At 38.9% G+C, this 15,960-nt stretch overlaps 2 protein-coding genes across 4 annotated transcripts; both read right to left on the bottom strand.

Annotated features, from left to right (window-relative positions):
- Window positions 1-1,206: 1,206 nt before the first annotated feature.
- On the bottom strand, window positions 1,207-15,958 carry LOC311048202 (glycoprotein-N-acetylgalactosamine 3-beta-galactosyltransferase 1-B-like). 3 transcript variants are annotated; one of them, XR_014601070.1, is made up of 5 exons: window positions 15,440-15,958; window positions 14,566-14,818; window positions 11,806-12,470; window positions 10,698-11,566; window positions 1,207-1,998 (listed from the first exon to the last, which is right to left on the bottom strand). XR_014601070.1 is itself a non-coding variant. In XM_084061305.1 (4 exons), the coding sequence occupies exons 2-4, from the start codon at window positions 14,780-14,782 to the stop codon at window positions 11,240-11,242; spliced, it is 1,209 nt and encodes a 402-aa protein (XP_083917431.1). In that variant the 5' UTR covers window positions 14,783-14,818; window positions 15,440-15,958; the 3' UTR covers window positions 8,910-11,239. The 3 variants fall into 3 exon arrangements, 1 of the variants encoding a protein (XP_083917431.1); XR_014601071.1 differs by having other exon boundaries at window positions 1,207-1,993; window positions 10,720-11,566; XM_084061305.1 differs by lacking the exon at window positions 1,207-1,998 and having other exon boundaries at window positions 8,910-11,566.
- Window positions 2,086-5,818, bottom strand: LOC311048203 (glycoprotein-N-acetylgalactosamine 3-beta-galactosyltransferase 1-B-like). The gene is made up of 3 exons (XM_084061306.1): window positions 5,482-5,818; window positions 3,651-4,321; window positions 2,086-3,411 (listed from the first exon to the last, which is right to left on the bottom strand). The coding sequence occupies exons 1-3, from the start codon at window positions 5,696-5,698 to the stop codon at window positions 3,142-3,144; spliced, it is 1,158 nt and encodes a 385-aa protein (XP_083917432.1). The 5' UTR covers window positions 5,699-5,818; the 3' UTR covers window positions 2,086-3,141.
- Window positions 15,959-15,960: the final 2 nt, after the last annotated feature.

Genomic DNA, 15,960 nt, shown 5'->3' with positions numbered 1-15,960 from the left:
TCAACTTCATCATCCCGAGAAGGCTGGACTTACAGATTTGTCTATTAAATCAGCTAATCGATTAATAAACAAATTCCTATGAATATTAGTCGACTAAGAATTTCTCTAGTCGAGCACAGTCCCAATATTTATTGACCCATATGAATGGATGCATTTTATTCATTTAATTGTATACGTACATCTTTAGGCCTACTGTAAGCTTTATAACTCCTAGTGGCACATTACTCAAACATTATAAATGTCATTGTTAATTGCTAGTTTTGCAATCCAGGTTCCTCTTTGGGAAAATGTATTAACATTACACTAACTATAAGAACATGTACAATGCACAACAATCGCAGCCTCTAGGTCAGTTACCATCATGAAAAGGACATAACTTTGTTAGTGTGACATCTAGTGGCATTATATGAAATTACTGTCTGAGACTGGTCATCACACAGCCAAATTCTCCTTTCTTTATAGGAATCCCTCAAACCTGGACAAGAGAAGAATATTCACAACAAAGAGGCGGCATTTTCATTAAGCATGGCCGGCTGAAGTAACAAGTCCTACTTGAAGAGGAAGAAAATCCAAGGCTAAATTATGACTTATCCTGTTTGCTGGTTTTAACATTTACATGTTCCTAAGTCTAATGGAAATCAACATTTCTAAATAAACAAAGCACGGCTCTTTTCTTCGTGTCAAACTCCTGCTCAGCAGCACATCTGAACAATCATGGTACTGCTGCCAATGGACTCAATATCCTGCATATAGCAAATGATTTAAAGGCCCAGTTAGTGATACAAACAGATGGCCCACCAGAAAACTGATTCTCTAGTCTAGGGTATTGACTACCTACTGTTCAGACACCAGTTAAATTATTTTATTTGCTGTATTTGGGGCGGTACTAGTTTTCTTTACGTTGGTTATGTTTGGAAAAATTGGCGAAAAACAGACCTATATTTTGATTTATGATCAAATTTCAAAATAGCACATTTTTCATCTGCAAATCATACTCATATTGAAAGCAATCCTAGATTGGGCCTTTAAGTAACTCAGGTTAGTGTTCAGTGAGGTGAGATTAATGTTAATATACTGACTGACAACACGTATCCAAGGCCATATTTGTCATTTTTACAGTAAAAGTGAAATGTATGCAATAACCAATTCAAATAAAGACAATATCTACAGCAAAATATGCATTTATTCATACTGATTCAAGTACCTTTCACTGAGACTGCACAGTGATCATAATGCGCACTCCCACATACACTCAGACTCAAAACACCAATTGATATATGCACTACTGTTTTTATTGATATAAATATCAATATAACCCAAATATAAATACATGTCTGTACATCATTCCCTTTGACAAAATTAGGTTATGGAATGGAAGAGATTGTCAGCAACTGCGTGTTTCATACCAATATTAACTTGGGGATGCATGTTATTTCAAATTATTTGGGCAGCAAAACTGATATCCATCGATCCTCATAAGCTGCATAGAAAACACTGACTGACTGTCAGTCTCATGCAACTCTTAATCACTGAAGCAATGGATTCACTTGCAACTAAGGAAAAATGTACAACGATTTATAAGAAGTCATTATGGATTACATGCTAATTTGGTATAAATGGACATCATCCCCCCTTGCCATTTCCATGAAATGTGGTAGAGCACCACCTGCAAGCAAATCAATAAAGGAAAAGCCACAAGAAAAGGAATCCAATGCACTTTTCCACTGCATGGTACCAAGTATCACACACTGCAGATAGTATAGTACCCATTCAATGTAGCTGGTCATCATAACAACATCCTACCCTCTGCGTAAAAGAGCACTAAAGAACAATTGCAACTTGTCTGGAAACAATATGTTTCCCCAATAAAGGCCAATTTGGTGAGAAATAGGCTATGCAGTTTACTAATATTGATTTATTCCACATTTACAACACCTAGTTTAAAAGATTGTTTACAGTATTGGGACCTTCCTTCCATGCAGTATAAGGGAGTCTGACCTTAGCGACAATTCTCTCTGACCAGTTAGTAGTGGAGTGTTTTCACTCCTTGACCTTTTGGTATCACCTCAGCTTGCTTATGTAGCAGGGGGGGCTTTTAGAGGGGATAATAATAATAAAAATATACAATGCCTACTAGACTACGCCACCTTTTTCTAGAGGGAAGGTCCTCTTTAACAATGCAATGCACAGGTTTGTTTAACCAAGGATGAGCATGGAAATAAGACAGAATGATTTTAAAAAGACTGTTTATTCTTTTCCCTTCATAAACATCTTTCATGAACATAAATATTCAAGCTTGTAAAATGCACACTGGCCTAAAAACCAACAATCATATAAATAACCAACACATACAATACCATATATTGGACTGGTGTAACAGAGGAGGAGAAGGAGCACAGCAGCATGGAATAAGGGCATACTTTGTACCATACTTACTAATTCACCAGGCGGCCTATATACATTTAGAAAAGCCATGCCTTCCATCTCTTGTCCTCCTCAGGTACACCAACCTTACAGCAAGCTAGGGTATCTGCTGAATGTAAGCAGCCCAGCCCTTTAATCTCCTGTGACAATAAACCCCACCCTTAATTTGAAACAAGGAGCACCTGGCTCATGCTGCCATAGTAACAGGTCTACCTGGTTACACTTAGTTGGAACAATGACAGAGGTGAAATTTAAAACAAACTAGAAAACTAAAGAAATGCCGGTACCATACAGTGGCTAGAAAGATGCCATAATTTACTGTAGGCAGGCAATCTGCTATTATGTTCACTCAAGAATGTATTAATATGCTTTTAGTTAACAGTACTCAAATGAAGATAGACTTCTGCCCAGAACATACAAAGCATAGTCTGACAATTGATTGATCAAGTTTAAAACATTTCTAAACCAGTTCGCATAATCTCACTGTACAAACTAAGGGAAAATCCTTCAACACAACAATCCTTCAACGTCGCACTTTCATAATTATGGAGGCACGAAATGTTCCGTTTGCTTATTTCCCTTACGTAGAAATCTGTACTAAGATTATCCACATGAACAAGAACAATGAAAAACACACCCATTCACATTTACAACATTATTATCCTTCCTTGCCAAGCGGAGCAGCAACAGGGTTGTTATCAGCTGCGGGAGGAGGTTTCACATCCCGCTTTTCATCTGTCCTGGGTGGATGTGTTCAACCTTTGCCCTCGGTTTTTCTGGAGAAGCCAGATCTTTGGCACTTCCCCCTTCGGCAATATTCCAGGATCCTGTTAACTCCTCAACATTGTATCCTGCAGGGGCAGGAGGCTGATAGCGGTACCTGTAGCCAAAGGCACGCAGGTGGTAGGCGTAGTACTCCAATAAATACATGAGTGAAGCGTCCGCATAGTGGAAAGACACGGACAGATCCGAGCAGCATTTTTGACCCTGGGGCAATGTAAAAGAAGAGTATGAAAACATGTCAAGGCCTTTGGTTATGCTAAATGACTACTGTATGTGCATACATTTATTATCAACATAAGAGATGGGGGCAAAACGACTTTAAAGCCTAATTTATGCTTCATCGGGGAGCAACACCGCTGTGTGACAAAGTACAAGTTAGGCATCAGTAACACATGCATAAATAAATACGGAAGTACAGCAAGGAACGCTTTAGCTGGACTTACCTGTAAAATGGGGTAGTAGTTGTAGCTCCAGTACCAGTACCCAGGATTGGGACCTCCAGTGGCTGTGAGGTCGTGCTCTGGGTAAAAGGGGTGAAAGGTCTCCCTGTGGATAGTGTCTCTAGAGTCACCTGCTTTGACCCCAACTTTCTCCAGGCATTGCCCCATCGCCAAGTCTTCCACAGAGGTAGTGTGAGTGCACACCTTATTTTTGAATCCCTCAACAAATCTCCTCAGAGCCTCTTTGCTCAGTACATAACCTGCACCACCGCTCATGTAGCCCTGCTTGACGTAGGGCTTGAATCTTCGACCGAAGTAGACGGGCTCCTCGGGCGTGCGGTTGGAAAGAACCCAGCGCAGGTTGTCCACAATTACGAAGGTGTCATCATCTGCCTTAAGAAACCAATCTGCCTCATGGGCGTGATGCTCGTACACATAGTGATAGGCCCGGATTGTCTTCCAGTAAAGCTGGTCACGCCCCTCCTTGGTACCCAAGCCCACGGTAGGGAAATCAGGGTCATCGACAGAGCTCATGAAGACAACAACGTTGCAGTGTCGACTCCACGTAGCCTTCACATGCCGAGCCTTCGTCTCCAAGTTGCTGGGCCCAGTCATTACCCAGCAAAGAATGCGCACCTTTTTGTACAACTCATCTGCCATACGGCTATCTTCACCTGACAAGAGAATGATTGAATTAATATTCATTTTGTGGCATTGCTGCATATACAGTTACACATAGAGTAGTTAGTTAGTATATACACTACCCTAACTCATTTTTAACATCTGTTTCTGTCTAGACACCTTGTTCAAAACAATGAGGGAAACCAGTTAGTTTGAACATGGAAACCAACTGGTTTCCATGTTCCATTATTGTGTTTTGCTCAGACACCCACACTTTGCAAAGCAGGAAGCTGGAGCATGCACACTGCACAGCAGGTTAGGGTGGTATCTCTGGACTGACAACACGTGTTGACTTTACACTGTAATCTAGGCATGCATCTTTGCATATGCAAAGACAATGTCACAACAAGACAGAACCAGAGTGGCATGACTGGCCTCTCCCTTTTAATACTGCATGTGTCTGCTACTCTGCTTATATACAATACTTGAATTATTTTGGAAGTCATTAATACATTTTTAATATCCAGCATTTAAATATCCAATTCACCCAATACAGTACCTGATACTTTCTACTTTCTTCTACTGTAATTTGCTTTTACAGTTGTTTTCTTGCTGTATTGTTACATTGTACACTGCTCTTGCTCACATCATTTTTTGCCCCTAACTGCGACTGATTTCCGTGTACCTAAAACGTGTACATAATATGGAACATAGGTAGCCACAATTATGACAAAAAATTATGATAATCACTATTATTTTACTTAATATTGTCATTGTGCTTCTTGCGTCATATCTTAGCAAATAGTATGTAATTGTTTCTCTGTGAGCTTGATACAGTAGACAGAGATTGGTTGCACAATATCCTGCACAATAATCTGTGTGTAATGGTGAGAAGACAAGGGCAAGTTGATCGCTATTTTCAAGAGATTTGTATATATTTTATACATTTGAAAACATGTACAATGGGACATTCTGCAGAATGACTTCTTTTGGTACTTTAAGTACATTTTGAAACCAATACTTTTGTACTTTTACTCAAGTCAATTTCTACATTGCAGTATCAATACTTTTACTTAAGTAAAACATTTTTCTACCACTGTAGGTGTGTTAGTGCTGCCCTGCCATTACAGTAGGCCTACATGTGATTTGCTCAAGCAACATACTACTACACAAAGTTATGAAATTATGGAACAATAACTGCCATAATCTGTACCTTTGTGGTGAGGGTGGTTCAGGTTGAAGAGTGCGGATCTCTCCTTTTTCCAGTTCTTCCCATCTTCCTCCAGTTCATGGAGCGGATTGTCCAAGCCACTGGACAGATGTGCCGAAAAGCTCCCTTCAAACCACACCTGCCGCAGGAACACGTATGCTGTGATGCTTCCCACGAGGAAACCCACATAAAAGGAGACTTTAGATGCCACGGCCTTCATGCTGGACCAGGTTTCCCACCTTCAGTCGCGATCAGGCTGAGTAAACGAAGAGGAAGAGACAACATTAAAAGCCAACAGTGATGGCGTGGCGTGAGTGAATGGCTTTACTAGCAGCAGAAGCATTCCAGATGCCACACCTTCTCAGAGGCAAATATTATTTAATCCTGCTAATCCTGTTGCTATGCTCAGGCACCTTAGTTTGTTTCTTATCTCAGGTACTCTGTATATATGTAGATAACTTGTTTGGCCTTCTGCTGTTCTCTTGCTTGATCTCCCTCCCACTTACCCCCCACCCCTCTTCTTCTTCTTCTCCCTCCCCCCCTCTTCTTTCTATGGAAATTAACGTTGCGATGGGAATGATGTACAAAAACGAATTTCACCCACTTTTTTAACTTGTAAACCTGTGATGTGACAATAAACCTGATTCTGATTCTGATTCTGATTCTGAATCCACTATAATTATTTGAAAACTTTAGTTTCACACAGCTTTTATAGTTATGGGTGCTATGCAGTGCAACAGAACATAAAAGTTAAGAAAAAGCAAACAGAACAGTATATCTGTGAGGAATATAGTGGAAAAGTATAGGACAGAGGAATGGCTTTCCAGTTGAACTTCATAGGCTACATCGATTTGAGGCATTTAGTTCAAAACGGACCAATCCTACAAACTTGCTGTAACAACTGGAGACTGAGGGGAAAGACTTGTGCTACCAAAAATTTCAAAGGGGAATATTAATAGTTTATTGGACCATCACAAAAATATTGAATACTACTGGATTCCACAGGTAAGTGATTCATGTATTTTCATCATTGTTGAGTATAGACTAAATAAATAAAAAATATATAATATCACCGTGGCCAATTTGTCTAGACTTGCTGAGAGACAAGCTACAGAGGTAAAAAAAAATCATTAACAGTTATTCATTATGAAAAGAACTTTCTTATATGTGTACCTGATAGGTAGCAGACAGACAGACTGATGACTTTGTTCCAATTCTACAATAATGGGGAGAATTGGAACACTGACAGCCTTGGTTATCTTCAACCACAGATAGAGGTATGACCTGATTTATCTCTAGTGATTTATAGAAGCTTTTGATTTTGTTTTACTACCGTATACTACCATCTACGTCTTCTACACTTTTTTGGTTCTCAGAATACCCCAGACTTCCCTGTGGACTGCACAGATCCAAAGCGGTTATGTGACATCGACTATGGCAGCTTTGTGGGCCTGATGGGCAGGAGAACTGCAAGTAAATATTGTAATTGCCTTTCACTTAGTCATCCAGATTGTGTTAAATCTAAGATTGTGATTGGAAGTGGAACACTACATCAACATCCTGTCTATTATACAGATATTTGTTTCTGATCACTTGACTCATTTTAGGCCACTTGTATCTTTTCAGACCAAAGAGGTCCTCCCCTAGCCGGAGGGAGGGTTTACCAGGCTAGTCCTCCCCTACCAAGACAAAGTAAGAGGTTGTTGTCAGTATCAAAGATCAATATTCTTTTTAATCTTGTCTTGATTATGCAATGAAAATCTCTTTGCTCATCATTTTATGCAGGAGACATGGATGACATCTTTGTTAGTCTCTTAGGACGCAGGAGCTCAGGAGGATCAAGTGAGTGTCAAAACCTACAACTAATCTTATTGAAACATTGCAATGATTCTGTACCTTTCACAGCTTTTTGGTAAGATTTTTGTTGATATTCAAGGACTGTCCAATATCTGTCCAAATAATTGGTCAGTTTGGTATTAGTCTATCAAGACTCAAGTTGATTAGTCATTGCTTTATTCGCATGCTGAATGAATAACTTTTTACAAATGAGCACAGCTCTTGTAAACTCTAGACATAACCATATAATTCTACCAGACCGGTGTATAACTTTCAGTATCCAGTTGTCATTGTGAAATCAACATTTGATTGTTCAGTTCTCAACTTCATCATCCCGAGAAGGCTGGACTTACAGATTTGTCTATTAAATCAGCTAATCGATTAATAAACAAATTCCTATGAATATTAGTCGACTAAGAATTTCTCTAGTCGAGCACAGTCCCAATATTTATTGACCCATATGAATGGATTAATTGTATTTATTTAATTATACATACGTACATCTTTAGGCCTACTGTAAGCTTTATAACTCCTAGTGGCACATGACTCAAACATTATAAATGTCATTAATTGCTAGTTTTGCAATGCAGGTTCCTCTTTGGGAAAATGTATTAACATTACATTAACTTTAAATACATGTACAATGCACAACAATCGCAGCCTCTTGTAGGTCAGTTACCATCATGAAAAGGACATAACTTTGTTAGTGTGACATCTAGTGGCATTATATGAAATTACTGTCTGAGACAGGTCATCACCCCAGTCTATGTATACAGTCAGTGATGCTGTCTCCAGCCATGGGCCCAACAAGCTTCATCGAATACAAGAGCGCTCGCCCCAAAACACGCACGCATCACACAGCCAAATTCTCCTTTCTTTGTAGGAATCACTCAAACCTGGACAAGAGAAGAATATTCACAACAAAGAGGAGGCATTTTCATGAATCATGGCCGGCTGAAGTAACAAGTCCTACTTGAAGAGGGAGAAAATCCAAGGCTAAATTATGACTGATCCTGTTTGCTGGTTTTAACATTGACATGTTCCTAAGTCTAATGTAAATCAACATTTCTAAATAAACACAGAACAGCTCTTCTCTTTGTGTCAAACTTCTGCTCAGCAGCACATCTGAACAATCATGGTACTGCTGCCAATAGACTCAATAATATCCTGTATATAGCAAGTGATTTAAAGGCCCAATTAGTGATACAAACAGATGGCCCACCAGAAAAGCAATTCTCTAGTCTAGGGTATTGACTACCAACTCTTCAGACACCAGTTAAATTATTTTATTTGCTGTATTTGGGGCGGTACTAGGTTTCTTTACATTGGTTATGTTTGGAAACATTGGCGAAAAACAGACCTAAATTTTGATTTATGATTAAATAGCAGATTTTTCATCTGCAAACCATACTCATATTCAAAACAATCCTAGGTTGGGCCTTTAAGTAACTCAGGTTAGTGTTCAGTGAGGTGAGATTAATGTTAATATTAATATGCTGGCTGACAGCTCGTATCCAAGGCCATATTTGTCATTTTTACTGTAAAGGTGAAATGTATGCAATATACAATAATGTAAACCAAATAAAGACAATATCTACAGCAAAATATGCATTTATTCATACTGATTCAAGTACCTTTCACTGAGACTGCACAGCGATCATAATGTGCACTCCCACATACACTCAGACTCAAAACACCAATTGATATATGCACTACTGTATATATTGATACAAATATCAATATAGCCCAAATATAAATACATATCTGTACATCATTCCCTTTGACAAAATTAGGTTATGGAATGGAAGAGATTGTCAGCGTGTTTTATACCAATATTAACTTGGGGATGCATGTTATTTTAAATTATTTGGGCAGCAAAACTGACATCCATCGATCCTCATAAGCTGCATAGAAAACATTGACTGACTGTCAGTCTCATGCAACTCTTAATCACTGAAGCAATGGATTCACTTGCAACTAAGGAAAAATGTACAACGATTTATAAGAAGTCAATATGCATTACATGCTAATTTGGTATAAATGGGCATCATCCCCCCAAAAAGACTGAACGTGCTCTTTGCTCACGTACAGAGGAAATACATAGATTTAAGTGTAAACACTTACAAAAGGCATCTTAATAGGCATTGGTTACATACAATTATAACCATGGAGAGGAAAATTATTGCAGTGTTAAATCAAGGACAGAATACACAAAATATGAATACCATCCCAAAGTGCTCTTGAATGTTCAACAACATAATGCAATATAATACAATGATCAGTCGTGTTTTATTGATGGGGGACAAGTGATATCATCCAATGCTGATGTATGCCAGAACTCCTCCCCTATACTGTATTTGGTAATAATCTCACATAATTAATTCATAAACCAAACAGTATGCTGGTTTGAAATGTAATGAATACTTAACATCATCTACGTATGCATTAATACAGGAAAATGTAATCAACCCAGACCTAATTTGATTTTATAAAATAAAAATACAAATACAAAACATTGTAAAAATGGTGTATGATTTGTTTGCTCACAAATAGGTCATCATGAACAAGTTCCCTAGTGGTATGCCTAAAGGTTATAGTCCCTACATCTGAAGAATGCAATAATTCCATTCGCAACTATCATTCTTAAATATGTATGTCACAGTGCAAAGTCATATGTGCAGCTGACGGTTCATACAATCACAATTTGCAAGGCACAAGCTAATGAGTCCGGTTCAGAGAGATGAGAGGAGAAGGTTAGTGACACTGCCAGTGTTCAGTGGATATGGAAGCATTGCACACAGCTAGTCTACAAAGTCTGTTCCTTTGCACAGTTTCATGCAAGAAATATTGTGAAAATATTCTGTGAAAACTAAATAGCCTGAAGACATACTCTCAACTGAACATAACCTGACAAATGCCCTTCCCCTGCAGGATCAATAAAGGTCTATTTAGTACTATAACAGGGGACACCATAAAACTGCTGGAATGCAATCAATACATTTCATGATGAGCCCAGCCAAACCATTACAGTTAGGAAACACTTGCCATTTCCATGAAATGTGGTAGAGCACCACCTGCAAGCAAATCAATAAAGGAAAAGCCACAAGAAAATGAATCTAATGCACTTTTCAACAGCATGGTACGTACCACATACTGCAGATAGTATAGTACCCATTCAATGTAGCTGGTCATCATAACAACATCCTACCCTCTGCGTAAAAGAGCACTAAAGAACAATCGCAACTTGTCTGGAAACAATATGTTTCCCCAATAAAGGCCAATTTGGTGAGAAATAGGCTAGCTATGCAGTTTACTAATATTGATTTATTTCACATTTACAACGCCTAGTTTAAAAGATTGTTTACGGTATAAGGAAGTCTGACATTAGCGACAATTCTCTCTGACCAGTTAGTAGTCTGGAGTGTTTTCACGTCACCTTTTGGTATCACCTTAGCTTGCTTAGTTGGAACAATGACAGAGGTGAAATTTAAAACAAACTGGAAAACAAAAGAAAGGCTGGTACCATAAAGTGGCTAGAAAGATGCCATAATTTACCTTAAGCAGGCAATCTGCTATTATGTTCACTCAAGAATGTATTAATATGCTTTTAGTTAACAGTACTCAAATGAAGATACACTTCTGTCCAGAACATACAAAGCATAGTCTGACAATTGATTGATCATGTTTAAACCATTTCTAAACCAGTTTGCATAATCTCACTGTACAAACTAATGGAAAATCCTTCAACAAAACAATCCTTCAACGTCGCACTTTCATAATTATGGAGGCACGAAATGTTCCGTTTGCTTATTTCACTTATGTAGAAATCTGTACTAAGATTATCCACATGAACAAGAACAATGAAAAACACAACCAAGATCCTCCCGACCTCTCTTGAACTCACCCATTCACATTTACAACATTATTATCTTTCCTTGCCAAGCGGAGCAGCAACAGGGTTGTTATCAGCTGCGGGAGGAGGTTTCACATCCCGCTTTTCATCTGTCCTGGGTGGATGTTCAACCTTTGCCCTCGGTTTTTCTGGAAAAGCCAGATCTTTGGCACTTCCCCCTTCGGCAATATTCCAGGATCCTGTTAACTCCTCAATATTGTATCCTGCAGGGGCAGGAGGCTGATAGCGGTACCTGTAGCCAAAGGCACGCAGGTGGTAGGCGTAGTACTCCAATAAATACATGAGTGAAGCGTCCACATAGTGGAAAGACACGGACAGGTCCGAGCAGCATTTTGGACCCTGGGGAAATGTAAAAGAAGAGTATGAAAACATGTCAAGGCATTTGGTTATGCTAAATGACTACTGTATGTGCATACATTTATTATCAACAAAAGAGAAGGGGGCAAAACAACTTTAAAGCCTAATTTATGCTTCATCAGGGAGCAACACCGCTGTGTGACAAAGTACAAGTTAGGCATCAGTAACACATGCATAAATAAATACAGAAGTACACCAAGGAAAGATTTTGCTGGACTTGCCTCTGAGATGGGGTAGTAGCAGTAGCTCCAGTACCAGAAACTCTTGGGAAACGTGGCTGTGAGGTGCTGCTCTGGGACAAAGGGGTGAAAGGTCTCCCTGTGGCTAGTGTCTCTAGAGTCACCTGCTTTCACCCCAACTTTCTCCATGCATTGCCCCATCGCCAAGTCTTCCACAGAGGTAGTGTGAGTGCACACCTTATTTTTGAATCCCTCAACAAATCTCCTCAGAGCCTCTTTGCTCAGTACATAACCTGCACCACCGCTCATGTAGCCCTGCTTGGTGTAGGGCTTGAATCTTCGACCGAAGTAGACGGGCTCCTCGGCCGTGCGGTTGGAAAGAACCCAGCGCAGGTTGTCCACAATTACGTAGGTGTCATCATCTGCCTTAAGAAACCAATCTGCCTCATGGGCGTGATGCTCGTACACATAGTGATAGGCTCGGATTGTCTTCCAGTAAAGCTGGTCACGCCCCTCCTTGGTACCCAAGCCCACGGTAGGGAAATCAGGGTCATCGACAGAGCTCATGAAGACAACAACGTTGCAGTGTCGACTCCACGTAGCCTTCACATGCCGAGCCTTCTTCTCCAAGTTGCTGGGCCCAGTCATTACCCAGCAAAGAATGCGCACCTTTTTGTACAACTCATCTGCCATACGGCTATCTTCACCTGACAAAGAAAATGACTGAATTAATATTTATTTTGAGCCATTGCTGCATATACAGTTACACATAGAGTAGTTAGTTAGTATATACACATAACTCTACCCTAACTCATTTTTAACATCTGTTTCCGTCTAGACACCTTGTTCAAAACAAAGTATGAGGGAAACCAGTTGGTTTGAACATGGAAACCAACTGGTTTCCATGTTCCATTATTGTGTTTTGCTCAGACACCCACACTTTGCAAAGCAGTAAGCTGGAGCATGCGCAGCAGGTTAGGGCGGTATCTCTGGACTGACAACACGTGTTGACTTTACACTGTAATCTAGGCATGCATCTTTTCTACAAAGACAATGTCACAACAAGACAGAACCAATGTGGCATGACTGGCCTCTCCCTTTTAATACTGCATGTGTCTGCTACTCTGCTTATATACAATACTTGAATGGAGGTCATTAATACATTTTAAATATGCAGCCTTTAAATGTCCAATTCACCCAATACAGTACCTGATACTTTCTACTTTATTCTATTGTAATTTGCCTTTACAGTTGTTTTCTTGCTGTATTATTACATTGTACACTGCTCTTGCTCACATCATTATTTGCCCCAAACTGTGACTGATTTTCATGTACCTAAAATGTGTACATAATATTGAACATAGGTAGCCATGAAATGGCTGCACGATTATGACAAAAATGTATGATAATCACTATTATTTTACTTAAAATTGTAATCACAATTATCACAAATATTTGTAACAATTTTTGGTGGAAAAAGATTATCTATTTTAATGCATATCATTGTGCTTCTTGTGTCACATCTTAGCAAATATTATGTAATTATTTCTCTGTGAGCTTGATTCAGGAGATAGGATATTGGTTGCACAATATCCTGCACAATAATCTGTGTGTAATGGTGAGAAGACAAGGGCAAGTTGATCTGCTATTTTCAAAAGATTTGTATATATATATTATACATTTGAAAACATGTAAAATGGGAGATTCAGCATAATGACTACTTTTGGTACTTTAAAAGGTAGGGTAAGTTATTTTTTGGTTAAAACAAAAAGTATTTTGTTAAAAGGTTAAAATACTATATTCTGATAGTAATCATTGCTATAGAGTATTTTTTCAGTAACAGATGTCTCCCTGTCTCTCCAGCTCTTAAATAAACAGAAAATACCTTTTTCGGTAGGTGTAAAAATCTCAGCCAATCAGGAGAAAGTACCCATTTTAAGCTTAATTTGTATAGTGTTCCAGTTCCAATTTTGTCTGCTCATTTCTTAGTGTCATCACTTCCAATTTCACTTGTTTAATCTGTATCCTGATTGAGTTCTCTGTCCTGGTTGGATAAAATTGGAAATGAAACTGAAACGAAAACGAAAATGCATTTTCTGTTTAAAACACATTAACTGCCAGAGGTATTTCTGAATATTTCTAGCCAGTGCCAGAGATTTTTCATTGAAAAAAAATAAAGTACTCAGGAGCCGAGATAAATAATTTAATTTATAAGTTAAGTTAAATAAGTTAACAAGGAAGTGGATAGGAGTCTATATCTTCGATAAATCATATCTCCTTGGTCTTTGGGTCAAATTGGGGGGATTTATTTATTTATTTCTTTATATTTTTTTTAATTATTTTTTTAAGTTCACGTAGATCTACGCGATTGGCACGTGGCGGCTATAAATAGGTTCGCGTAGATCTACGTGATTGGCATGCAATGTGTTGTTAATAAAGAGGTGGAGAGACAAGGAGACTCCTAATACTGAACAAACACTCTATAGCAATGAGTACTATCAGAATATAGAGCTATTTAACACTTATTTTAACCAAAGCAAATCACTTACCCTACCTTTAAGTATATTTTGATAGCAATACTTTTGTACTTTTACTCGAGTACATTTTTTATTCCAGACTTTTACTTGCAACAGAGTATTTCTACATTGCAGTATCAATACTTTTACTTGAGTAAAACATTTGAGTATTTTTTCTACCACTGCAGGTGTGTTAGTGCTGCCCTGCCTTTACAGTACATGCGATTTGCTCAAGCGACATTACTACAACACGAAATTATGGAACAATAATTGCCATAATCTGTACCTTTGTGGTGAGGGTGGTTCAGGTTGAAGAGTGCAGATCTCTCCTTTTTCCAGTTCTTCCCATCTTCCTCCAGTTCATGGAGCGGATTGTCCAAGCCACTGGACAGATGTGCCGAAAAGCTCCTTTCAAACCACACCTGCCGCAGGAACACGTATGCTGTGATGCTTCCCACGAGGAAACCCACAAAAAAGCAGACTTTAGATGCCACGGCCTTCATGCTGGACCAGGTTTCCCACCTTCAGTCACGATCAGGCTGAGTAAATGAAGAGGAAGAGACAACATTAAAAGCCAACAGTGATGGCGTGAGTGAATGGCTTTAATAGCAGCAGGTGTAAAGCATTCCATGGTCACACAATAGATGCCACACCTTCAGCCGGGGGGGGTGGGCACTGGGCAGTGGTGTAATAAAGTACATTGTATAGTACATTTACTCAGGTACTGTCCTGGAGTATTCCAATTGTCAATACTTTTACTTCTACTCCACTACATCTCAGAGGCAAATATTGTACTTTTAATCCACTATAATTATTTGAAAACTTTAGTTACTAGTTGCTTTGCAGATATACATTATTTTATTATAAAACATACATTAACCACGTATTGGCCCTATACGTAGGCTATTTTAAAATATCCAATCTACAACGTCACAACGCATCGCATCGTGAGCTTGTAGATCTGCTATGTTTGTACTCTTACTTTTGGTACTTCAAGTATATTTTGATGCCAATACTTTTGTTCCTTTACTCAAGTAACATTTGGAACAATTAACGCATTTTACTTGTAACAGAGTTTTTTTTAATATAGTGGTACTGTTACTTTTACATAAGTTAAGTATCTGAGTACTTATTCCACCACTGGGTGTGGGTCTACTTACCATGAACTCTATTGTTGACTAAACCTGACTGAGCCAGTAGTCCATTATAATGATAATAATCCAGTTGAGGAACTGAGCCACTATCTTTGCTTACAAGCCTTGACTGAACAAAAAAAACAGGTAAGGCAGCTATAAAGACACATTTAACAACAACAACTATAGTCTAGATGATAACAAATCCAGGACAGGTATCAAATAGTTCCTGGTCCCCTGGTGTCATGAAGCTGGCACGAGACACCAGTGTCGTTAAACGTTAAGCTAGCTCGTTCTTCTGTGATACAAAATTGCTAACTTCATGGCTAACTTCAGGTTAGCCGTTAGCCTCCAGTTTAGCGTTAAAATAGACTGCGTTCGACGTTACTGGGTACGTGTTAACTAATAGAACGTCACCTAAAAACGCCTGTCCCAGTGTGTCCACTGACAGAAATGACTCAACTACTACATGTATTCCACGTAATGACGCGTTATCTACTCTACTCTGTCGTACAAGCTGCCCTGAAGTTGTCTGACAAATCTCCTGC

The sequence above is a fragment of the Gymnoscopelus microlampas genome, assembly GCF_963454915.1.
Source record: "Gymnoscopelus microlampas genome assembly, chromosome: 7".
NCBI classification, from domain to species: Eukaryota; Metazoa; Chordata; class Actinopteri; order Myctophiformes; family Myctophidae; genus Gymnoscopelus; species Gymnoscopelus microlampas.
Note: the sequence above shows the minus strand (reverse complement) of the source record. Positions and strands in the feature narration are given on the sequence as shown.

Bases quoted from the DNA above. Each gene is read 5' to 3' on its own strand.
- LOC311048203 (XM_084061306.1), bottom strand. From the start codon at position 5,698: ATGAAGGCCGTGGCATCTAAAGTCTCCTTTTATGTGGGTTTCCTCGTG. The intron at 4,322-5,481 runs GTACAGATTATG...TTCTCTTGTCAG, and splicing joins GAACCACCCTCACCACAAAG to GTGAAGATAGCCGTATGGCA. The intron at 3,412-3,650 runs GTAAGTCCAGCT...ACATTGCCCCAG, and splicing joins ACTACTACCCCATTTTACAG to GGTCAAAAATGCTGCTCGGA.
- LOC311048202 (XM_084061305.1), bottom strand. From the start codon at position 14,782: ATGAAGGCCGTGGCATCTAAAGTCTGCTTTTTTGTGGGTTTCCTCGTG. The intron at 12,471-14,565 runs GTACAGATTATG...TTTCTTTGTCAG, and splicing joins GAACCACCCTCACCACAAAG to GTGAAGATAGCCGTATGGCA. The intron at 11,567-11,805 runs GCAAGTCCAGCA...ACATTTCCCCAG, and splicing joins GCTACTACCCCATCTCAGAG to GGTCCAAAATGCTGCTCGGA.